This window comes from Diplotaxodon limnothrissa, linkage group LG14 (assembly GCF_057381915.1).
Source record: "Diplotaxodon limnothrissa isolate DT_005_m linkage group LG14, D_limnothrissa_male_GT1.1, whole genome shotgun sequence".
Taxonomy (NCBI): Eukaryota; Metazoa; Chordata; class Actinopteri; order Cichliformes; family Cichlidae; genus Diplotaxodon; species Diplotaxodon limnothrissa.
This window is the reverse complement of record NC_140609.1, coordinates 20,636,136-20,662,194: the sequence shown is the minus strand read 5'-3', so window position 1 is coordinate 20,662,194 and position 26,059 is coordinate 20,636,136. Positions and strand designations below refer to the sequence as shown.

General features: G+C 37.9%; 1 protein-coding gene across 1 annotated transcript; it reads right to left on the bottom strand.

Moving 5' to 3' along the window:
* Positions 1 to 26,019, bottom strand: LOC146618774 (uncharacterized protein C14orf132). Its single transcript, XM_085370116.1, has 2 exons — positions 26,003 to 26,019; positions 1 to 250 (listed from the first exon to the last, which is right to left on the bottom strand). Exons 1-2 carry the CDS (start codon positions 26,017 to 26,019, stop codon positions 1 to 3), a joined length of 267 nt encoding a protein of 88 aa, XP_085226242.1.
* Between the last annotated feature and the right edge of the window lie 40 nt (positions 26,020 to 26,059).

Below are 26,059 nucleotides of genomic sequence, written 5' to 3'. Positions count from 1 at the left end.
TCAGAAGGCACAGGCACAAACCACAGCCACCACCACTATGTTGCCAATTGTTGCCAGGACAGCAATCCACAGCCAAATGGTGTCACTGGACACTTTGCCGTCATCCTCGGCTTCCGAGGGCCGCGAATAGCCAGCGTTGAGGTTGGACGTGGACGTCTGCAAGGACGTGTTGCCGTTGTACGGAGAATCCATGAAGGCCCCGCTCACAGCCGGGAATTGCTGCCAGGCAAGTAGAGAAAGAAAAACAAAACTGGGTGATTAATAAAGTCAGGTGCAACAAAACGAATGACAAGCTGAAATATGCGATTAAATAGGGTTTTAATCTGGTACGCAATATTTTAAGGTCTTTAACCTACAATGTAGTGATGAATTGGTGATATAAAAATGAAAAATATTGCAAGTGAGCACCGTTTTCAGTACAACATAAATAATAGAGTGATGAAAGGCACAACTGGAAAATGATATTTTCTGTTCAGGTTAAACAAACAGCTGCTCCTGGTCTCAGGAGAGCTAGCGTGCAGTGACGAGAACGCAGCATCTCAAAGGGATTAATTCTCAGACGGATTAACAGTCCGTCACATGCTTCACGTTACGAAAAGCTGCAGAGGCAAACACAAAGAGGATGAAAGAGAAAATCAGAAAGCAAACAAGGCACAAAATGAATCCCATTTTTAGTCTCAGGTGGAGGTGTTTGTCCTCTGTGGGCTTTCATATTATCCCATCAGACAGGAAAGAGATGCAGCCAGTATTCGTAGAAATACGAGCACACGCTCATGTATGTTTACGCTCTTCTTCCAGCCCTACGCACACATTTACACGCATGAGGTCCAAGCCACCTCAAGTTTTAGCCACTTGCTTAGGTTATGTTGCTGTCACTATTCATCCCGGAGGTGTGACACACACGCACACGAGGTTGAAACTCAGGATGCGTCGGCGTAATCCGCTGTAACGTTTCTCACAAACTCACCAGAACACCCAAACACAACCACACAGGGTGTCTTATACTCTTAAAGCAGAGACTGCACAGTCTGCGATACAAACAGACAGCCCAGTGACCATTAATAATTCTAGTTTTCACCCTGACAGATGAAAAGTTCAGCTGAGTTTGACCCTTGGACTTGTAGGTATTTAGGCATGTTAAGGAGCCGTTCTGTGATTGCTGAGCAACATAATGTTCAAACTTGACTGTCCAAAAAAGGTGAGTCGGATCTGACTGTGTCTGGAAATGTTCATTTATTTGATCAATAGTATATTTTTAAGAACTAAACATTACTTCTTATCTATACTCATTAGTTTGTTATTTATTTCTGATCACTGCGATCACCCCCACTGGAATAGGGGACGGATGATTTGAATGTAGCTCTTCAAATGTCACGTTCATCCGATGAACAAATGTTTCTGACGCTGCGTCATTGTGACTGCAGCTGAGGTCAGACCTTTGTGACTGTGAACACAGCTATGGCTCTGGGATGTTTCAAACATCAGGTTCAGTTTGACCCCAAGAGCTTCTCAGGCAGCGTTTATGTCCCCATCTACCCTCTCTACGACCTAACTCCAGATGTGACTTCAGGGCAAATTTCACTCATACAGACATTTTTTGTTTTTTGTTTTTAAGAACTCACTTCGTTATCACTGAATATTTACAAGAGAACTCTAGCTGAGTTTAGTGAATATGCTTTCTGTACAAGGGAGCGGATATTTTTACCTTTGTGAAGTTTAAACGCTAATTTTGAGGAATGAGCAAAGAGTCATTTGAAGCATGACATGAGAACATGGTTCAAATGCCTGCTAGTTTTAACTAGTAAGACTTCTTCTGTCTTCACACCAGATAAAGTACACAAGATTTAATGTTTGTTTGGTTTTATTTTAGTTTTTGGCATGAACTATCTTTGTATCTCATCACTCTTTGACCAGCTATTGGGCACAAAGACAAAAAACTGCCAAACAAATCCAGATTCAGGCACAAATATTGAACATAATGATGTATAAAACAGCTAATCCTCGATTTCAATGCATAAAAATCCACTGATCACACGGGGATCAAGCAGAGCTTAGGCTACATGTCCCAGCCAAGCAGATCGCAGAGCTTGTAGTGTACATATTAAATCCAGCGTATGTACAGTATGATGATGTTTTCCAATATACACGATCGTTCATTCCCAGCTGTCTCATCTTATCCAAAAGCAGCTGCATGTTTTCATACCGTCCTTGAAAAAAAGGAAGAATTTAAAACATTGCAACCATTAAGATGTGGCAGCATAATTTATGAGAAAACTTTGTGAGTGCCCACAGACGCCATCTAATATCTATATTTAATTAAAACTGCCTCCTGGGATTTTTCACAAGTGAATGCAGGTTTGGAGAAATTTATCATAAACCAAGCAACATGCAGTCTAATCATACAGAAAATCTAACCATATACATATATAATAGGGGTGCAACGATACTCGTATCGCTACTGAACCGTTCGATAGAGTGCTTTCGGTTCGATACACATATGTATCGAACAATACAAATTTTTTTATTTATTTTATCAACTTTTCTTCTGACGATGCTGTCTGTGTTGAGAGCTCAGTGGATCTGCGCTCGACTCTTTTCCAAAGATGAGTGATTTCTCGATTAGATAGATTTGTTTTGTTTTTTATTTTGTTGTTTCAGCAACATTAAATTTAAAAACTGTACTTTTGAGTTAAAATATATATTTATAATTTTAATAAATGACAAATTAAAAAGGCATGAACTTTTCTTTTGTATCGAAAAAATATTGAACCATGTCACCAAAGTATCAAACCGAACCGAACCGTGAATTTTGTGTATCGTTGCACCCCTAATATATATATATATATATATATATATATATATAAAATGAAGGCAAAGCATACTGTAACAGTGGGAGTGGTGAAATCGCTCACTTTTTCATTAGAAAGTCTGTGCCCAGAGGCAGTGTCTTATTCTGCGAGTAAAAGGAAAAGGTCATCAAGAAAAGCAGCATGAGCATGAGCAAGTGTTATTACACCACATGGTTGGAGGACAAATTATCCAAAGATATAATGAGTTTGTTTTTAGGATGACACAGTCTGAATTCAAATAGTTTCATATACTGTACGCTATGACTCCGCGTGGTCAACTGAAAGTGGAAGTCGGGTCGTACTGTATGGGTGCTAACACATTAAGATCTAATTTCTGATTTTAGTTCTTTTTTTTTTCATTTTACCTTTATTTGTTTATTTGAGAAAAAAAGCTCAGTCTTTGGATGGAAAATCTGATATTAAAAGCCTGTGGCGACACGAGAAAGGATTCGGCAAATGAGTTACAAATTAATGAATTAATGAACCGCGGCACATGCAAATGCTGTGCTCTTAGATGTGAACCAAAGACATCCACTGCAGTATTGTACTACAAATACAATACTTTTCAGCAGTGTCTTTACATACAACCAGCCACACACACTTAACCACACATCTGCTCTCACACACAACAAGCTTACAGTCACTGCACTGAGCAGTGTGAAAAGGCAGCAATCTGTTCAGTCACATTAAAGTTATATAAGGAAGTGACGTCTTTCAGTGCTACAGCATCTTCATAGTTTTACTTTAAGTGCTGTTTTTTCACACTTTAGCTCAACATTTTCACTGTGTCCCAATCTCAGAATTGTATGTGTCTCCAGCTAAAAACGACTGTGTTTATTTCTGGATTGTGCATTATAAGATCTAGAAAAATCTAAGCTTGTACTGCAAACTGTAAATAAAGAAATCTAAAGAAAGACATTGAGTGTATATCGTGAACCATATCAGAATTGTTTCAGTTAATTTTCTGTTAAATATTGGATTTATCTAACTCATTGTTTTGCTTTCATTTTTTAGCCACTATACTATAGTAGGCGTGGTATAAAAAACAGCTTTAAATTCATCTGCAGAATTCATCTCCACAAATACGCTGATATATAACTGTATCTTGATCAGTATGATATAACTGCAATAGAAATGTTGCAAATTAAGTCATATAATAAGTGAGGTTAATCCTCTTCTAACTGGATACCGCACGGACTGAGTACTAGATAACTGAGATTTAATTACAGACCACACACATCTAGAAGAAATACCAATCACCAATCACACTCAGAGTGAGAAAGTGATTTAGCAGTGATAGAAACACACCTTCAGTCAAGAAAAAAGCTAAATAGAACCCTAAATTAAAATACATAAATAAACATAATCTTAATGCATATCTAACTCTCAACAAATAGACAATCATATTCAGCCTGTTGCTGGTCCTGAAAATACAGATCACCTTCTTGTTCACTCTCAAACGCTCTAAAGTAACAAAACAAGTCAAGTGCAAAGCTGCTGGGATACTGAATTTGAGAATGCACCTTACACATGCTTGATCCTCTGTAAGTGTCTGTAAATTCGTCCAAGTTTAACATGCCTTGCATCTGATGCACGGGACATTTTGTCATGCTTTTGATACCAAGAGCAATCTCCATTAAGATCATACGAGTGATTAAAAGTTTCCAAGTGATTCCAGGAATCCTTATACAAAAATCGATGTATCTAAAACACACCATATAATGACAAACAAGCTAGAAAGAAGGTATGAAAACAGAGAGTTGTACCTACTGCCGGCTGTATGCGAAGAAAGAAACCAGTTCTTAGGATGCGGTCTGTCTCGTCCTACGCTCTGACTTAGAGTGCATCCAGAAACAGAGAGGAGCTGCGCTTCATGAGAATGAGAGACCTAACTGCATCTGAGAGAGACACAGTATACACTGAGAGAGAGAGACAGAGAGAGAGAGGTATCCTTTCCAGTGAAAGTGAGAGATGAGTGTACACTGTGAGAGCATGTGTGTGTGTGTGACAGCTATAGAGATCCCACTGTGAGAGTATGGATGTAAAAATGTGCGTGGGTAAGGGTGGGAGTGGTTTCATCTCCGAAACAGCTGAGCTGGAGGTTTCTAACCTCACTCTGACAGACTATTTATGTATCAGTGAAGGAGAGCCCTGACGGACGGCGAGAAAAGTGAAAAATGATGTTGTTCAGCCGCAAATGAGAAGAGCAATAGGGCGGAGGTTTGAGATGCATCCACTAACAGATTTGAACCAGCGGCACTGTGAGCACTCGGCATTCGACTCAGCTTGCTTAGTCAAATGCATGTTGGCATTTCGGGAGCTCGTGTACAAATATTAACAGCATTCATCTGCATGTACGAGTGAAGCCATATGCACAAATTAGAGAACATGTGTGTAAGATAGCATGTCTCGCAGCTTGTGTGCGTCATGCTCTGTGAATCCATGCAGAAGACAACTGTCTCAACATGCAAGTTGTCTCAGTCATTGTTTAAGACCGCCGTACTCTTTGTTAAAACATGAACAAAGGGTTGGTCAAGTATTTGCACTAATACACAGCAACAGTGCCTCCTGCTCATCCAGTTCAGGGTTAAGATGGGTCTGGAGCATGTCACAGCTGTCAGGTCACCAGTCTGTCGAAGGGCCAACACAGAGAGACAGACAACGATTTACACTTTAGATTCACCAGTTAACTTAACATGCATGTCTTTGGACTGTGGGAGGAAACCAGAGTAACCACAGAGAAGGCATGCAGGCACAGACAGGACATGCACACTCCACACAGAAAGGTCAGTGGATTTGAACCCAAGACCTTCTGCTTTGATGCAAAACTGCTAACCGCTAATACTAATGCTTAATTAGTAATTCACAAATAACTACTATATTATTAGTTACAAGCCCCAAAACAGAAACATACAAGTAAAGGAATGGAAAGAGAAGATGTTTGCAAAGAAATAAAGAAACAAGAATCAGAGCAGGTCTTCTGCCTCTTAACTTTTCACTTCCCACCCGTCACGCCGTAATATGTAAACTTTTATCCTCCTAACTCTATCCTGATGTTTGCCTGAGACTTCTGCCTCTGCTTCTACAAATCTTTATGCCCTGCTTTTGACCTCCTCTACATCTTTCTCGCTCTTCAAATGTAGTGACATCATCACCCATAAAATTAACACATTGCTGTTTTGCTTTCCTTCTCACATCATCTAACCTGCTATTTTTTCCTCCACTATCCTTTCATGAATCTCTCCCTATTTCCCTGTGCATCACTTTACTCTCTTAATTCAAAGCGTGATAGTATCATCCCTCCCTAGATGATGTAGCGTATAGTGCTGCAGGACTTGTAGTACTGCCGAGATATATCTATATATATTAGAATTAGAGATTTCTTCTGTTCATCTGCTTAGAATACGTTGGCATTTGAGTCTACTCTCTGTGCCCATCTGCATGTGCATCCTGTTGTTGCTTAGAGTGAGGAAGCACATGTGTAGCCTTTATGTTTCTGCATGAGCATATGTGTTGGCATTCATTTGCTTGTCTCTGCTCTAAATGAACAGGTGCAGGAAATGCATGCCTATGTAGATATAAAGCTTTATTCTGTGTGACTGTGTGGTTGCATACACGTGTAAATGTATATGTGTCCAGGACAGGCATGGTTTATAAAGTTATGTAATGTGCTTCTACACTGAGGGCAAATAGAGAAAGCGCCTTTTGTAATCCCACACTCATGTACACACAAGACACAAATGAATGCACACACATATGCTGCAGAAACACGCATTCATCAATCACTGAAAGCGCACAGTTATCTAAAATTAGAGGGGATTGAAGTGAAGAGAAAAAAGATGGAGAGAATAAAGAGGTCCATACTCACAGATGTTTTATTAGATATTCGTCTTCAGAGACGTAGTGTATCTTTATATTTAAAGTGTGTTTCAGCTTTATATGCAATATCTTTAAAGACTGGGAAGATTATGTTTTCATTTCACCTTTGACAGGTTAGATATTGCCATAACTGGGATCTTTGGTCCATGTGGTACTTATTTAAGAGAAAAACATGGATGGAAGAAAAAGGGGAAGAGAGAAGGAGAGACAGAAGAGAGAAAAATAAAAGGCTGAATAAACAGCCTCACAGCATCCAGCTGTTCATCTTCTTTGTGAAACATCTGTCATAAAATTACAGGCAGTGAAAGCAGAGGAAGGGGAAGAAAATACAGATGAAAATGATGCTTAGCTACTTCTTTATTGATAAAGTTTGCACAGTTAGCTCTGGACTGCTCTGTACCCTCACTAGGCATTTTCTGCATGGTTTTATTATATAAGGAATGTTATAATGTGTTATCTATACATTAGATCTGTAGAATCTCCCCCCAAAACACTTCTGTAACAGAAGAGGCTCTTGCTAATAGGCACAGGTTAGTTAGCATGATCCAGAGCATTTTAAACATGCAATCTATAGAGGATTTATATCTGATGAACCAGCAAACATTTCTACCTAAAAATGTACTTATTGGCTACATGATGTTATTCTTTAATAATAAATCTGATATTTGTTCAGTAATGGAAATGCTTATTTTAAAAAATGTCAGAGATGCATAGAAAAGAAAATAATATTCAAAATGAACCAGTTCTTTGATACAGTCTTTCTCCAGCCATCTATCCATGTTGTTCTAATTCGGTGTCTTGGGAGATCTGGAGTCTATCCCAGTTGTCAGGTCAAGAGCTGAGGTATAACCTGGACAGGTCATCAGGGCTAACATTGACAACTCATGCTGACACTCACACCTACTACCAGCTACCACCCTGAGCACACCCAACTTTACCTGATCACAAGTCTCAGTTTTACTACACAAGATAATTTAAATAAATAAATAATCAAATGGAGTAATAAAGCAAGCTTGAGTGGCTTATGGTTCTGAGGCCACGGCACTGGGTTATTATTCTGTGATTAAAAGAATAAAAGATCAAAAAGGTACAATATATGCAAATCATTAAATTACATTTGTAGAGTTTTACAGACCTGCTGATATTGTCTCCTGCTTGCAACAAGCCTTAGAGCCTTTGAGACAAACCTAGTTTAACTGAGTTCATTTTAAATCACACCCAAGACATGATGGTTTGCCCTGAAATAAATGACACCAAGCAAACTAAATCAAAATGTAGTATGCAGCTGAAAATAATTTCCATAATTTATAAGTTAATGAGCCATGTGATGAGAAGAAATGTCTAAGGCGAACTTTAGCTGAATGAATTCATGATAAGAATTGAAGCAGCAATTGTGCGAGGAGAGGGGGAAAAGAAACAAAATGAGCAAGAAGACGAGAGAAAGAAAAAAAGAGATGACCGCACTCGGTGATGAGCAAGTGCGAGTACTCTGCAGAAGAGCCTGCTCTTATGGCTGGTTGAATCTTTGCTTAGTTTTGCTGGAGGCTTCAAATCCTGACTGACAAACAAAGAGCAGCATTCACTCAGTTATTGTGTGCTTCAGACACACACACATACAGTATAGGTAGTGTAACTTAATGTCACTTATGCATTCAATTGCAAAAAAGGATTAAAGGATTTAACTGAATTTATCAGTTAAATACAGTGGGGCAAAAAAGTATTTAGTCAGCCACCGATTGTGCAAGTTCCCCCACCTAAAATGATGACAGAGGTCAGTAATTTGCACCAGAGGTACACTTCAACTGTGAGAGACAGAATGTGAAAAACAAATCCATGAATCCACATGGTAGGATTTGTAAAGAATGTATTCGTAAATCAGGGTGGAAAATAAGTATTTGGTCAATAACAAAAATACAACTCAATACTTTGTAACATAACCTTTGTTGGCAATAACAGAGGTCAAACGTTTACTATAGGTCTTTACCAGGTTTGCACACACAGTAGCTGGTATTTTGGCCCATTCCTCCATGCAGATCTTCTCGAGAGCAGTGATGTTTTGGGGCTGTCGCCAAGCAACATGGACTTTCAACTCCCGCCACAGATTTTCTATGGGGTTGAGGTCTGGAGACTGGCTAGGCCACTCCAGGACTTTCAAATGCTTCTTACGGAGCCACTCCTTTGTTGCCCGGGCGGTGTGTTTTGGATCGTTGTCATGTTGGAAGACCCAGCCTCGTTTCATCTTCAAAGTTCTCACTGATGGAAGGAGGTTTTGGCTCAAAATCTCACGATACATGGCCCCATTCATTCTGTCCTTAACACGGATCAGTCGTCCTGTCCCCTTGGCAGAAAAACAGCCCCATAGCATGATGTTTCCACCCCCATGCTTCACAGTAGGTATGGTGTTCTTGGGATGCAACTCAGTATTCTTCTTCCTCCAAACACGACGAGTTGAGTTTATACCAAAAAGTTCTACTTTGGTTTCATCTGACCACATGACATTCTCCCAATCCTCTGCTGTATCATCCATGTGCTCTCTGGCAAACTTCAGACGGGCCTGGACATGCACTGGCTTCAGCAGCGGAACACGTCTGGCACTGCGGGATTTGATTCCCTGCCGTTGTAGTGTGTTACTGATGGTGACCTTTGATTATATAATCTGATTATGTTCGTATTTTAGTCTTTTTCCTATTCATGATGATGTTTGAGCGCAGAGGAGTTCACAGGGAGCACGCCATGTGAACTCCTCTGCGCTCAACCATCATCGTGAATCCTGGTCTTGTTATCACTTGAACAACCAAGTCACGCTGCCATGTAACAAAATCACATGTACATGGATTACTGAATGTGTTACCTCATAGGTCATCTGACCTTATCAGGAATGCTTCTGACGGTTGTATGAAGCCAAGTTATAATGTAATACATAAAAGGAAACACTGAAATATTGCACCGGAGATTATACTACACTGCCAAGATATCATAGAAAATGAATGAAACACGTCACTGCATTAACATTTAAAGCCTCGGTAATGTGAATAAACGCAGACCAGAATGATACAGAACACTGTTAGACGGTCTAATGCACAACACTGTCGAATGATTGCTTTTTTCCATGTGCTCTAGCCAGGAGTTGCTTCCAGCACGATAGCATCTTGATACTTGCCCAGGAATAAGAAAATAATGACAAAACATGGTCCACTTACACCTTTAATACATCAATTGTTCCATATCCAAAGTTCCAGGTGAAGATGTAAATGAAGCTTCGGTTGCTCTGCATCAATAAATAGCAAGTGCTACAGAGGAGGAGTGAGCATAAAAGGAGTAACATTTTTATGGGCTGTAATTTCAAATGAAACTTTTCGAACAGCTCAAAAAATATCACCAAACATCCAAACCATTTTTGCAATTTGTCACAAAATGTCCAAAACCGGAATTTCCCAGGGAGACAAAGAGGTGCAACACTGAGAGATGAAGATTGAGGATATGTTAGAAAGATTATTATTAATTTTTATTTTAAAAAGGTAAGGAAATTTAAATCTTACATCTGATGCCCTCATTTATTTATAGTTTTTAAATAAGATATTTGATTCTACATTGTGATTATTAATTTTTTTTTTATATCAAATTGAAGTATCTAAATTTTGTGTTATTCAAAGGCTGCATGAAAGTTTTAGGGAGTCTGATATAGTTTAATGCAGGCTAAACTATTTAGTTTGCAGTATTGTTGTACAGCTTACAGTAATGCACTGTGTTGGATTGGTGCAGAGCAGGCTGTGGTGTTCATGGTCAATATTGAGTTACATAAATAATAAATAACTTGAAAAATTTTATATTAATTTCATGTGTCTAGGGGTTGAAAATCAGCCATATATCTTGTGAAACATCTACTTATATTTTGTTAAAGTCAGTTAGGCGAGTCCATAAAGAGCAGTTAATACTGAAGTAACAGCACAGCTGATTACTGCCTGTACACAAAGAAAAATCTCCAGGAGCTTGCATTACTTTATGATCAGCCCACCTGTCAAATCCACTTTAATCCCTCATATTATATATATATATATATATATATATATATATATATATATATATATATATATATATATATATATATGTATATATATTAGGGGTGCAACGATACTCGTATTGATATTGAACCGTTCGATACAGTGCTTTCGGTTCGGTACGCATATGTATCGAACAATACAATTTTTTTTATTTATTTTATCAACTTTTCTTCTGACGATGCTGTCTGTGTTGAGCGCTCAGTGGATCTGCGTTTGACTACTCCGCCTAGGCTGCACTGTCGCGTGAAGATCCACTAAGCGCAGCGCAAGCTAGCAAAACAGGAGCTAAGCTCGTTGCAACATGGCAACTACCTCAACGCTACCTGAAATTGAACCTCCCCCACTCTCATTCAGATCTGGTGTTTGGAACTATCTTGGTCTCCATGTGAAGCGTGACCCTGATGGTAAGTGCGTCATGGACAAAAGTAAAACAGTATGTTGGATGTGCCACGCAATGCTCAATTTGTGGGAACTAGTGCATTAGCGCAGTTAGCTTGTTAATGTGTTGACGGCGTCCAGCCCCACGCACGGGGTGATCCACGGTAACTTGTTAACGGAGATTTGCCGCGTTATGGCGTTAATGTCATTTTAATGAGATTAACGCTGACAATAGTGGGAACACAACGAATATGACTACACATTTACGCCGACATCATCCTAGTGTAAAGACAAGTGGAAGCAGACAAAAACAACAAGCATGCATGCTACAAACTTTAACCGAGTCATTTAGACAGCCGTTAGCACATGATTCTCCTTATGGGGACCTGATATGTTTAATATGCTGCCCAGAAGAAGCGTATAGTATAGCTTTTATTTTGGAAAGAGCCATTTCTCTGTAATAAACTCTCTTTTCCAAAGATGAGTGATTTCTCAATCAGATAGATTTTTTTTTTTATTTTGTTGTTTCAGCAACATTAAATTTAAAACTGTACTTTTGAGTTAAAATATATATTTATAATTTTAATAAATGACAAATTAAAAAAGCATGAACATCTTTTGTATCGAAAAAATATTGAACCATGTCACCAAAGTATCGAATCGAACCGAACCGTGAATTTTGTGTATCGTTGCACCCCTAATATATATATATTAAAGCATACATTTAGGCAATGACATGTTCATTGCATATATCAAGTCTAAACTTAAATAGAAGATAGGAAATAGGAACTGTTCATCAGAAGTTAATTATCAAGTTTCTAAGGTGAAGTGTGAGTTGACAGTTGAATTATTTATGTAGCAATGTGCAGTTGTGTCCATCCTGTCTCATGTCTGACGTGTGATACTAATCTATCATGCCAACCATTGTGAATGAATAAAGCATCACAGAGGTTATAGTACGCCGCAGGGCATTTATGTGTCCTCCCCTCCGTGCCTTTATTTGTCATGACTTAAGTTATTTCTCAAGGCTATCTCAACCCTGTGCTGAAGGAACAAACACGTGAGGTGCTTCATGCAATGTTAAACGACATACAGACATTCTTTGAAATCAACAAAAAGACTTCCCAAACAATGTGAAGCACACAAAGTAGAAACAAAGAAACTTTGTAGGCACATTTCATACACAATGGCTAGTTTGGATTTACATAATTACATAATAATTGCATAAAAAAATTAAAACACCTTTAAAGTGCAAAACATAAAACCTTGTAAAGTATATTAAAATCAAGGAACCCAGTTTAAAGGAAATGTAAAAATAAAGAACCAAGGCAAAAAATAAGACACTACAGAAGTTTTCTCTGGAAGCTCGCTCCATATTTATAGTGCATGCTACCTTAACGCTTAATGCTTTTTCCATCTTTATGTCAAGACAGAACCTGCTCTGTAGTACATGATCATGCTCTGTCATAATATATATGAAGTACAGATAGATAGATAGATAGATAGATAGATAGATAGATAGATAGATAGATAGATAGATAGATAGATAGATAGATATTGTGTGTGTGTGTGTGTGTGTGTGTGTGTGTGTGTGTGTGTGTGTGTGTGTGTGTGTGTGTGTGTGTGTGTGTGTGAATAAATTCACTATAACACAAAAATGTCTTGTGCAAGTCCAGCAGTCACATGTGCAGTCGATGATGCTGCCAATGTCACGTATTTGTTAAGGCCGTTGTGATTCTTTGCCATGTTGTTTGGGATGATGTGAGCCCTGAATACTGATGACATATGCTTTACGCGGAGGTCAAGTAACGGGTGGCAGCTGTTTGACTAATGTGCTGCCTGGGCATGCCTGAAAAGAAAGTGGGGTTCAATTCCAGGAGAGAAGATGTGATACTTAAAAAAAAAAAACTAATTCCCTTCCTATTGTGGTCCTATATTGATCATTATTTTAAAAAATATCAAATATGATTGCAGTTAAACTACTTAGATTAATGTAGTTTTACTTGTCCTCAGTACTGGACAACTGGACATCAGTAACAGGGAACTTCTTAATGCTGAAAACAAAATACAAAAAAAAAGTATGATCACATATTTTGGTCATAAATGTGTATTCAGGCAGAACAGCAAACGTATTAGTAGTTTTAGTTCTCAGTATTACATACATGCTTTACTTTACAGCCCTGTAGTTCTGTATAGATCACTGTATGAATGTGGGTAACTTATTTGTTAAACAAAGCAATACGAAAATCTGATCCATGTTTCTTTGTTTTGGATGAACTGGAAGAACGAGCTGCTCGTGATGGATCCAATTTGCTGTGTGTGCTACGCAGATGTCGCTCCGAAGCATCTGATAAACTCTTTAGCAGATGGTAATCTGACCTATATTTACATCGCACACACTTTGATTGGCATTGCTTAATTAAGACCAGTCTAACAGTCACTCCCAGAAAGAAAAAAAGGGGGTTGGGATTGAAAGAGAGGAAAAGGGTCAACAGAGGAGCAGTCTTGGAGGTTTGCTGCTCAAGGACACGCAGCATCTACAGGATTTGACAAATACATATTGAAAAAAACATTTCACTTGTTTCCTTTTTCTTTTAACTCTTCTGAAAGGTCAACCTTGAATTAGGCGGATTATGAAACTGATTTCTTTGCCACTATATTTTGTGCCATATTTAATGTAGTGGAAACATTATATTTACATCCTTCATCAGCTCAGTTATGACCTTTGAGCCTTTCACTTGAAAATACGTTCTTTTCTTAACAAAGTTTTGGAGATGCGTGGTTTTGACGATGTTGCAACACTGACAGTTAGTGTGGGGTGATTAAAGACCACACATTGAGCACATCTGATGAACTATCTAAGAACAGATGGCTATCAGATGAGGCTTTCCATCAAACTCCTTCAGCCAGACAGAGTTCACGTCTGGAGCAGAGAAGCTCAATGAGTAGAGGATTAAAGGGAACTACCACTCAATTGAGGGATATAAAACTGTTTATTATTGGTTGAAAGAGTTTATATTTTAACCTACAGCACACATGCAGAAAGTCTAACCAGCTGTGTGGAAAAGCTTTGAGCTTCTGTTGCCATTACTTGAGCATGTCTTTGCACTGAGGGTGTGTTGATTTAGTGCCCATAAGCAGATGGTAACAGGAGACTTTGCACAACAGGGTACCCATCAGGAAATAGGTACCCAATCTCCAAAACTACTGTGTGTGATACAGTGACATCTCCTCTTTGTGCCTTTGCATCATACTGTTTGATATATGAAAGCTATTTTTGCCAAATTGGAAAAATTATTTATTTCCCCAAACAGCAGGTTTTCAGATGTGATAAATAAATACTTCTGTGGCATATTTCATCGGGAGTCTATTAAACTGTGTCTGTTATGAATGAATGCTGTCACAACCACTATCTTTTTTTACATTTTGTCCAAAGACATGTAAAAAAATGGTTTCTAACTGTCAATAACACTATTTAGTCCTTAAAAAAAATCCTTTAAAAATGACCCGTCATATCTGTAAGTTAATTTATCCTTTCCACATAAAGAAAGATGTATCTATTTTATATTTGCCATTAAATAATTATGATTTTTTTTTTAAAAAGACAAGCTAATAGACAGCCTAGTTACTCAAATATTTTCTTATGAAAAAAGTAAAAAAAATCATCTTTGGAGATGCACTATAGATGCTTCCTATTGCAAATAAAGCACTACAGTAAAAGTGACTCAGTTCCTCAAAGAGCACATTCAGTGATAATAGGAGTTTTACTGTGCTTGCACTTAAAAGCCTGTGGACATATTGCAAAACACATCTGTAGGCTTTATAGCCCTCCAATACCCAAACGGGTCACTACTGCAACATAAAACATTGCCCTCAGGTTATAGCTAAAGCTCAAGATCATAATTCAGAGGCTGGGAAAAAATGAGAGAAGAATATTCTTTCATGATTCAGAGTAACAGGATAGAGGCTGCTGTGTTAACCTTTAAAGAAAAAAGTCCAAGTTCTTATTTTTGTAAGCATGTTGTTCTTTGGATGCTATTTTAATGAAAGACTTTTAAATGAACTTAGTGGACTGGAAAGCTTCACTGGATAAAAAGTAAAATGTTGAGTTGCTGATGTGCAAAAACTGCTTCATTCATGCATCCTGAAAATGGAAAGCCCTCTATCTGACAGTGATGTGATTTTTTAAATTATAACACTTGAAGGCAAATCAACATACAGCAAAGGAATATGCATTCAGTTTGAGTCATGTGAGCAGTACCCTCATGGACAACGATGTCTTTGTGAACAAAGCTGTACCCCAAATTGTTCTCAACTGTATTTCAGTCCATGTGAGTGTATGGCTCATGGATACTTCACTCCACTTTGTTAAGAATTGGCAGAAAGACGAGAAAAAAGCAGCGCTGATGTGACTCAGTTGTTTAAATCAAGCGTGAGTCCTTGCTCGCGTGTCTACTTTGGGAGAAGCTACTGCACAGACTGCTTCTGACTCATATCTGTATGTCTGCTCTGTCTAAAATTGTACAAATAATGTGCAATTTTGTACTCTTCAGTGTACAAAAAGTTTTCTAATGATTCAGTGACTCAGTCTACACACTGTAGCTACAGTTCCCAAGTAATAATAAAGGCTGATAAAAGTAGACAGTGTGGGATCTGTACTTTGTCTACTTTTATAATAATTTCACTACAACACACTATGTCTGGAAAACCTTGATTACTATGAGATCAGGCTGTGGGCTTTTAAAGCGTTGATACTGGACAACATATGAACATTTGACCACTACAGCCAGGGAATCCAGTGGATGTAGCAGAAGTTGGTGGCATGGTCACTGTAAATGAGTGCAAAGTTGTTCTAAATGATAACCAGTTTTTAATAAAGGTCATCGAAAGGCATAGGTCCCCTGTAATTAAATGGAATTCCACTGTTAATTTTAAATTACAATTTCATTATATTTACCTACAAATTCTTAAAGGTAAGAGTAAGGGGGTCACAAATCAGGTTTTTACTTTAAACGAATCAATACTATAAGGAAATTTTAATATTTAAAAATTTATTACAGTAATAGTGTGCAGTTTAATGGTAATATTTCCCCATCTGACATCAAAAGTACACTGTACTATGGAGTGGATTCACTTTGCCTTTTTACACCTTTAGATTCATTAGGTTGTTGTGTATGATGGGTTTTTCTATTCGTCTCTGTACTTTTATTTTACTAATTAAAATGTGATAAGGACTATTCTTGTTTTTCAGCTTACAAGAAAAGAAATACCTGTAAAAATTTGGTCTACGTGACTTTATAATGATGGAGCTGATTCTAACTCGGTTTTTTCTTTTCTTCCACTGTTGTGGTTTAAATTTAACTTTCAGACAGAGGTTTCTTCATGCTTGTAAAACACATGGAAGCCAAGGTTAAGCCACTCCATATCGTACAGTGTACTTATGACGAAAGACTGGGAAATATTGTTTGTTTTAAGCAAAATTGCCCAGAATTTATGCAGTACTTCAAATTTCTTACAGTATAATTTGTGTACCCTATTCTAGGGTAGCAAATCATCCTTTAAGTACTTCTAGGTAAATATAAATACATATTAATTTCAAACAAAATACAGTGAAATTCCATTTCATTACAGGGGAAGTATTATAACGGTGTTACCTCTTTGTCTTATGATGACACATTTTTATCCTGATGGGAGTGCTCTCTTCTAAAATCACATTGTCTCAATCAGTTTCTACCATGATCCAGTATCTCGTTATCTCCTCTTTAGTAAAAAAAAAAAAAAAACTTTTTAAATATCCTTCTAAAAATCATAAAGTGAGAGCTTATATGGATAACCATATTTCTGTTTCCTTACCTGTGCAGACATCAGTGATAATTCCATTGTCCCGGGGTCAAAGGTTGCCAGCTAGAGCATCTAAAGAAGGCGGTCTTTAAAGTAGAAGTCAGACAGCTGACAGCAAAGAAAATAAAAGGAGAAGAAAAACGAGTATGAGGGCTTCAAAACGGCACTGCTGTGCTTCACTCAGTGTACTTGTGAATGCTTTTCATGCTTCACAGAAGAGTTTCTTCTCTCAATACATGTCTCTCTCTCCCCCTTCCCCCCCCCCCCCCCCCCCCCTCACTCTCTCTCTCTCTCTCTGCCTTTGTGGATGTGCATGTTGAACATAAAGCATGCTGATATGGCTTTGGCACTAAACTCCACGTCTTCCTGTTACAACTTACTTTGGATTGAACCCCATAATCCCAAAGTGGATCCTTGAATTATGACTGTATTGCGTGCATGTTTTTTTTAACCCCATTATAAAGGAGTCACAGGCTGTGATTAAATCATGTAGATAATAAATATTTCCCCTATGTGTTATAGGTTATTATTTTGTTATAGTGTCTCTTAAAAATGTATTTTTGGCTCTTTGGCTCTTTGGGTGAGGGAAACCTTTGACTATAAACAAAAGTTTCCATTTCTGGTTTGTGTTTAGTATCTTTTGAAATGCAGCACACATTTAAATATGCATTTACATGTTTAGAAAGGTCCTAAAACAAAGTTTAAAATAGTCTCTTGGAGGATTTCCTCTTTATGTTTTATATTGATTTAGGTAGGGTAACAATATCTTAAAGATTAATTTAAAGTTTTTTACAGACGCTAGGACACATTTCCCAATACTTAGGTCACTTTTGCAAAACACTTCACACAATCCTCCTAACTGACCGTCAGCTTGGCAAAGCAGTTCATTTCACATTCAAAATGCACTACAACTACCAAAACACTTTATTCAGGTCTCAAATAAACTCATTCTTCCAGAACACTAGCAAAGGTTGACAGCCGACAAACACACTTTGTCACCCACAAAACAATGACCTAAAAAACACTAACAACATGTAGCATTACACAGTGTTTTCTTGTGTAAACCAAGGACACATCTCTGTTTATAATTTCAATATATGTTACTGGAATGAATCAGACATCATGCAGAATTCGTTAATATTTGTTTATGTATTTTTATTTTTTTGCACTAAGTAATCCCAAAATACAAGAATTTGTATACACACCATCCACTGATACACATACAATAGTAATGCTAATCTACTCGGTCTCCTCCATTTGGCCACAGGTTGTCATCCACATCACATCTTATGTCATCTAGGGCAACACACCTAGGACAGAATCTTCTGGCTGCCAGAATTGAAGGAGTTGGAAAATTGAAGGAGTAACACCTGTGTAGATGTTCATCTACAATGAGAATCAGCTGTGGCTGGTTAAACTGCATTTTTAGTTTACAGTTTTTCTCAAATGTTAAAACACAAAAGCCAATCCTGTAACCCAAATGACCAGTAGTCTAAACACATTTACTAAATGTAGCCACCATATTCCAGTACCATAAACACATGTCACATGAAGACACAATTCACAAAACACAACCCTCTGTACTCATAAATCTAAACACATTTTTCCTTGCTAAAACACATGTTGCAAAACAACTCTGCTCATATCCTCAAATGAAAGCCCATGTGATGCAAAATGCTTGCCACAGTCACCAATCTTTGAACACAGGGAACACACCTGGCGTCATTCACTACACACAATGACTCAAAATTGAAGACACTTGTTGCTAATGCTGTACCCACATGTAAAAGCAAGTTCAGAGTGCACAGTATGCTGAAGGTTCCAAACAAACACAATGGATGAAGGCAGAGTCAGGGGAAGAGGAATCTGATGCAGAGGAGGGAGAAGAGCTGGCCCTGGAAGAAGAGGAGCAGGCCAATGAGGAAGAGGAGTTCAAATGAGAGGAGGAAGAGGAGCAACCAACGAGGAAGAGGAGAAGGCCAACATGGGAGAGGAGAAGGTCCAGGAGGGAGAGCAAGACAACCTCGCACCATCATTACGGACGAGATGCGAGCAACAGCTCAGCGACATGATGCCGCACAGTGATTGTGGTGTGTGTGTGGTGTGAATAACGTAAATAAAAAAACTTCACACCCTGTTCATGTTTTCAAGATTACTGTTGTGTGCAATAGATTCTGTTTTTGCATTGAGTTGTGTTACAGTAGTGTACGTACATGCAGGATTTTCTATAGATTTATACTACTCATATGAAACTCACAAATCTAAATGCCTAATCCTCTGCAGAGATCTACGACGATCCGTTACTGTATAGTTTCTAAAATATGCATTGGCAGTTATGAAACAAAGAACCTTCTCACAAATTGAGCATTGTGTTTTCAATTGTTTTGCTGTAGTGTGTAATGCTGTGTATAGTGTTTACAGTTTTGACAGCTTCGAGCTGCTCTCTTGGTGTGGGAGTTTGAGTTTTGCAGTGGGAAGGTGTGGTTGTGTTTATGTAGCTTTAGAGAAGGGTGTTGTGTTTGGACATTGGGGGACCTGGTGGTAACGTTTGTGACATGTGTTTTAGCATTTGAGAAAAACTGTAAAATATGTTTCACTAAAATGTTGCTGTTGGATTTTGCTGTCTTTTCAAGTTTTGCATTGTGTTATTGTTTTGGCCATAAGTTTAACAGTTTTGAAAACAGTATGTAAGCACATGCAAAATGTCCTGTACGTACAAAGGTTTTTGGCAGTTGTTGTGTCTGAGTGAGAAGATAATTCATGAAATTTGAGAGATGTAGTCATTGAATGCATTTTGTGCCAAAACAATGATAACTGGTCCTCAGTTTAGCCCACATAGACTTCTGTTGTGCTCACTGTGTGAGGAGTTTTGCAAACGTGACCTAAGTATTGAGAAATGTGTCCTAGCGTCTGTAAAAAACTGTAAATCTATCATTAAAAATTTCTGAAAAACAAAATGCAATAACTTTCCTGTTATTCAGTTCTTATTTTCAAACACTAAGTACTGATGACCATCCAGAAACAGCTAATTGTTTCCTGCTTTATATACCCCATGATTATTTCAGCAATAATGTTTTCACATCCAAATGTACCAGAGTGCAACAACAATAATTACACTACCTGGGACTCTGTATGCCGTACAAAGAGATACTTTTTGATGATGATACAAATTGCCTCTAATGACTGTAGACCTCTATAGTACTTTGTGCCCTTTGCAGTGATTTTCAAATGCATGACAAAATAGTCCCTGCTCTAACCCGTGTGTGAGTGTGTGTGTGTGTGTGTGTGTGTGTGTGTGTCATAATTTAGCGTGAGAAAATTACTCCACATTTATGTGCCCTGCATGTCCATGTGTAGGCCGGGCTGTTTCAGAGCTTCGTTGTGCAGTACAGAGTTTGTCACGGTGCCTGAGGGCTGGTGACTCCAGCTGTCAGTGGAGAGAGTGAGACACAAAGTCAACTTACAGTTTTTTCTGAATGCTTAAACCCTAACTGTGATTCCTGTAGCACAATCTCTAAAACTATTCAGACTTATAGCAAAACCACTCACTGAGTTTGCAAAACTAAAAGCACAAAAACTGCTTTGCACTCAGTTTGCAATTTTGTAACACACACTTTGCAAAACTGTAGGCACAATTCACTGCACAACACTCAATTACCAAATTTCCAACACACTCCTAGCAAAAGTATACACATGTATGGCTATCATTAACACTAATTTGCCAACTGTCTGGCACACTTTCACACGTGAAAACTTTTTTAGATAATTAGTTCACTTTGCAATCAGCCTAAGCACTATATTACAGGTAAGCTGTGTGTGCGGAGTACAATGGAGGGAGCAGAAAGAGTGAGAAGTAGAGGAGGCCGAGGAAGAGGACGTGGAGGTGAAGAAGTAGGATGAAGAGGACGACAAGGACAAGGAGGAGCAAGAGGAAGACGAGGAGGGGGGAGAGGAAGGGTAGGAAGAGTAAGAAATAGAATTGCTGATGACATCAGAGCTACAATAGTGGACCATGTAATCAACCGTGGAATGACCCTGAGGGTAGCTGGCCAACGGGTCCAGCCTAACTCGAGCCGCTACACTGTAGCAAGTACCATAGGGACATCTTGAAATGAGAATCGGTTAGCACAGTCACTTCGCACAAAGATTTGTAGCACTGCCATATGCCAATGAGAAACACACCAATACCATTGATGTAAAAATACTGAAATTGTTACTTTACAGTATCAGAATCAGAATCAGAATACTTTATTGATCCCTGGGGGAAATTATTTTTTTGCTAGATGACCAGATGCTGGGGGCAGAGGAAGCATGTTCACTGCAGACCAAGTAACCCATATAGTCATTATGGCGATTGCAAATAATCCTATACTTGGAAATAACCACTTGTGTTTGTTTTGATGTGTTTGAATAAACACCAGTACTTGAAGTTTGGATCCCTCTATGCTTATGGATCTATGACAGAAGTATGAGCTCAAACTGACATAGCCTACCTTGTGCACAGAGAAAGCAAAAGCCAGATGTGTTTTGTATTCATACCATCAGTGTGCAGTTGGCGCATTGTGTGCTTAGTAGATGATGGCTTGTGTGTACTGTTTGATACGGAAACACCATTTTTACGAAGGTGTGAAGAGTTAATCCAGCTGTGTTTGCTTTTGCAAGAGAACTACAATGTTTTGATTATTGGGTGACAGGTTTTCTTATTTGTGTGAAGAGTTTTGCAAAATTAGCCAATAGTTACAAAAAATGTGCTTACGCAATCAGAAAAAACTGTAAACAAAAGAGTGACAAGTGAAATGTGTACGATTCGAGAGAGAGGAAGCAGATCCACAGATTGAATCAGTTCGCTGCCAAAATTAGTTTGTGTGCTCACATCATGTTTATCAGTTAAAACCCACAGGAAGAAATGTGGTTTTACTGGGTACATTTCTTTATCACACTTCCACGTCCAATCACTGTAAAACACAACTTTAACAAATACAATAAAAAAGACATCATAGCCACAATTTTTTTCACATATTGTTTTTTTTAATAAGGCTGTTGTGTGAATGGATGAATGAATGAATTAAAAGTGCTATATATATAATAAACACTGTGAAACCCCTAATATAGAGAGTAAGTTCTTTACATTTCTTTTAATCTTTTTAATACGTGCATAATCGTTTTTCATAGACTACACAAAATGAGGGAAATTAGCGCTTTAAGGGTGATGCATTAAATGTGCGTCACTTGATTTATTTATTTATTTTCTTTGCCACTTGGGGGCAGTAGAGTCGCTGCACAGTCTCTGAATGGTGTGACCCCCGCATCTTTTGTTCACTGTCGTGTAAGCAGCCACGGAACGCATTCTGGGGGCTGGGTGTTGGCTGTTCTTGATTCCTGTAAAGGCCAAGCTATTTTATGTAAATCATCTCCAATGCTGTGTCTGGAAACTCCCCAAATGCTTTTAAACTAATCGTATTTATCTGAATAAAAGTGAATAAAAGACAGATTTTTCTTTTGTCGTCAAACATTCTGAAGAACACATTTGCTGAATGATGTATGTAACGTAAAAGAAAGCACTGATTAGCCCACGAAAAAGTATTATTCCAGTCAGACATAGCTGGGTGTTCTAGGAAAGGAAAAAAAGGAAAGTCATCTTTTGTGATAATGCATAGTGACATGTCCATCAAGTGTCGATCAAGCGAGAAGAGGTGTGTACAAAAACACCCATAAAATTACTGATACAGCTGATGAAATCTCATACGGTGTTGGACAGATAGGATATTATGTACATATGAGAACAAGCTACACACACTAGAGCTAAAATATTTAGTAACAGGTCATAAAACCAAAACTAAAATCTGAAACTAGCTAAAATAAACTTGTTCACAGACTCAGGTTGCACAAATATTTCAGAAATCTGCGAAAAACAATCGCAAAACTTGAAAGTTATTGTGGTACTTATTAGTTATATAACAAATCCGAGCCATGCCGGAAAAGTCAAGCATATAGCTATATGTAGGCGTGTGTGTATGTGTACCATGTATACAGGGTGGGCCATTTATATGGATACACCGTAATAACATGGGAATGGTTGGTGATATTAAAGTCCTGTTTGCGGCATATTAGTATATGTGAGGGGGCAAACTCCTCAAGATGGGTGGTGACCATGGTGGCCATTTAGAAGTCGGCCAGCTTGGATACAACTTTGTTTTTTCAATAAGAAGAGGGCCATGTGACACATCAAACTTATTGGTAATGTCACAAGAAAAACAATGGTGTGCTTGGTTTCAACTTAACTTCATGAGTTATTTATAAAGCCAGCAATAGTAACACGAAATTCACACTTTTATACATCTTGTTTGATTTTCTTGCTTAATATTTGGAAGTCAGTGGCACATCTCTGACTAGGCTCACAGCCCCAGATTCTCATTATTTTTAACCATCTAGTCTTCAGTCAAAACAACGAGTTACTAAATGGTGTGGATTTAAATGACTTCATGCATGCTTCTTCGCTTGCTTTCACTAACTCAGATGGTGTTGCAACTGTAGCAGTTTGTCTTGAAACAGCAACTTTTATATCAAAATTTCATGTTTATTCTCAAAATGATCAATAATATATATATTTTTTTAATGTGGCCCTAATACTCTGTCACACTTTCCTGTCGTGCCACTCAAAAACAAGGCATTACGGGTGATGGTTCATGGGCAGCCAAGCAGTCAAGTGTGATCACATTCCAAGTCTTGTCTATTTTACAGTAAGTCAGAACACAGAAAAGCAACAAAATAAGTAAACGTTGGTTCAGAGTGTACTTGTGTGAATAATTGAGTAGAAAATGTTTTTTTAAGTACTAGTCCATTTTTAAAAAGTCACTTTAACCCTTTAGAGCCGATCGGAGCGGGAACGCTCTGTTATGCGTAACTATTTTTAAATCCCAGTAGCACTGCAACCACGTAAGCTAGCGCAAAATTTTTTTTTGCATATGAAACCCGAGGAGTTGTACTTACATCTGATGCCATCAGCTTGTCCTAGGTCACGGTTTCCTTCCACATAAAGCTTTGCAAAAACTGCATAAAAAGCGCTTGCAGGAACAAAAACATAATATTCCAGAAACACGCTTTACCGATCTGATCAGCTGTTCAAAACACTTCCTACGTTGGAATAGACGTCAGCGCGAACTTTTGCATTTCCGCCATTACCTGCCCGAAACCGGAAGTGACGTCATTTTCGCGGAAATGTAGTCTTTTTTGCGATCAGGGCCTCAGGGCCTATACTGCTCTTTTTAAAAGTTATCTTTGACTTTATGACTTTCTGTGTCGTTTCTGGGATGCTTAGGACTCATATTGCACTGCTGGAAATAGTTTATTTTGATGCACATGCTGCTTTTTTGCAAATTTGCAGTATAATATTTATTTTCGTTTTTCCTGCAGTGTATAAAAATTGGTGTATTTCAAAAATAAAACTATGAAGACACTCAAAATAAATTTCCTGTGGTAGGAAACTATTTTGTGCAACTTTTTTGTATTTACAGTTTTGAGGGATAAGACTCTTAAATTTCTCTAACTACAAATATATGTTAAAAAATCAAAAACGATTTTCAATTTTTTTGTAGTTTATTGCACTTTTATGCAATTTATGTAATTTCTATGCACTTAATGAATACATATTATTAAAATCTGGGCTATAATGGTTGTATTGATGTATAGCAACTTGAAATGCTCCCAAAAATGGCTCCACAGCATGTAAAAATATAATATAAGCTCTGGCGGACTTGGTTCTATGGTAGGTCTTAAAGGGTTAAGATACATTTAGTACAGTTTTAGAGTCTTATTAAATTCATTTCAGTCTCACTTTCACTTAAATACATATCATCACCTTTACATAATCTCCAAGATCCCAACGTGGATAGGTATTTTTAGATCAGTGTGACCAATTACAACATGACAAATGACTGATTATAGTCAGATATGTGTCTAAGGTTTTCTACAGACAATTTTGATGTAAGCAGTAATTGCTACGGTAATGTACAGTAAGTTTTTCCAGTTCAATGAAGCTGACTGACAGTCTGATAAGCACTGTAATGTCCAGAGTCACAGAGTTTAAAAAAATCACTGATGTTTTGTTGTTGTTAGTTAATGGAGTGAACTTTAGTTGGTTTGCAAACTAGATGTGTGTAAATGTTCAGGCACCAAAATACACAAACATCTTGGTAACTCTGTAGCCTCCTGGTGCTTTCAGAGGAGAATCATACTGTTATTATATACCACTGTGAGTCTCTGCATTCTGTCTTTTCTATAGCAACATTACAGATGGGCAGTATGCAGGGAAGTTCAAACGGCTCAGAAGAGAGAGGTCATCACATTCACTACACATACTAAATTAATGAGCCAACTTATTAGCTTAATATAACTTCCAGCTCTGTCTATAAATGCCCCCATTGTCCAATAACTGGTTATGTAATAGCCTAAGTGTTTAATCTAATTGCACGCCTTGAGGTAATTCCAGACAGGAAGAAATCTGAATGTGTCAGTTTTCATAACATTACTCCTACTGATATTATATTTTATGTCGTATCCTTATTATCCATACTAGATCATAAAACAATCACCAGTTACTATTAAAGATCAGCCCTGTTATATGAACCGAATTTTATCAACCCATAAAAATAACCATGAGGTGCGCGTGTAATAAGGGGTGTCTGTTTCTGTACAGATTACTAATACATTTCCATAGCTTACAGGACAGGAACATTGTGTATTTTTTTTAGAAAACTACACAATAAAAATGTATAAAATAATTACTTCATAAGACTATGGTCAAAATAATTATCTGTTACTCACTGTTAAAACTGTTAAAATAAACATACTGGATAAATATGTGCTATTATGTGTAGAAGGTTATTAACACAGTCACAGTCGCCCATGATTAATGCAGCAAAGCAAAAACCAATAGAAACGTTATCGTGGGCATAGACGTGAAGAAACCTCGACACAGCAGACGGCGGTGTTCACCTCTCACGTCCGTTCATCGTTACATTTACAAGAGAAGAAGAAGAAGAGCGTATTCAC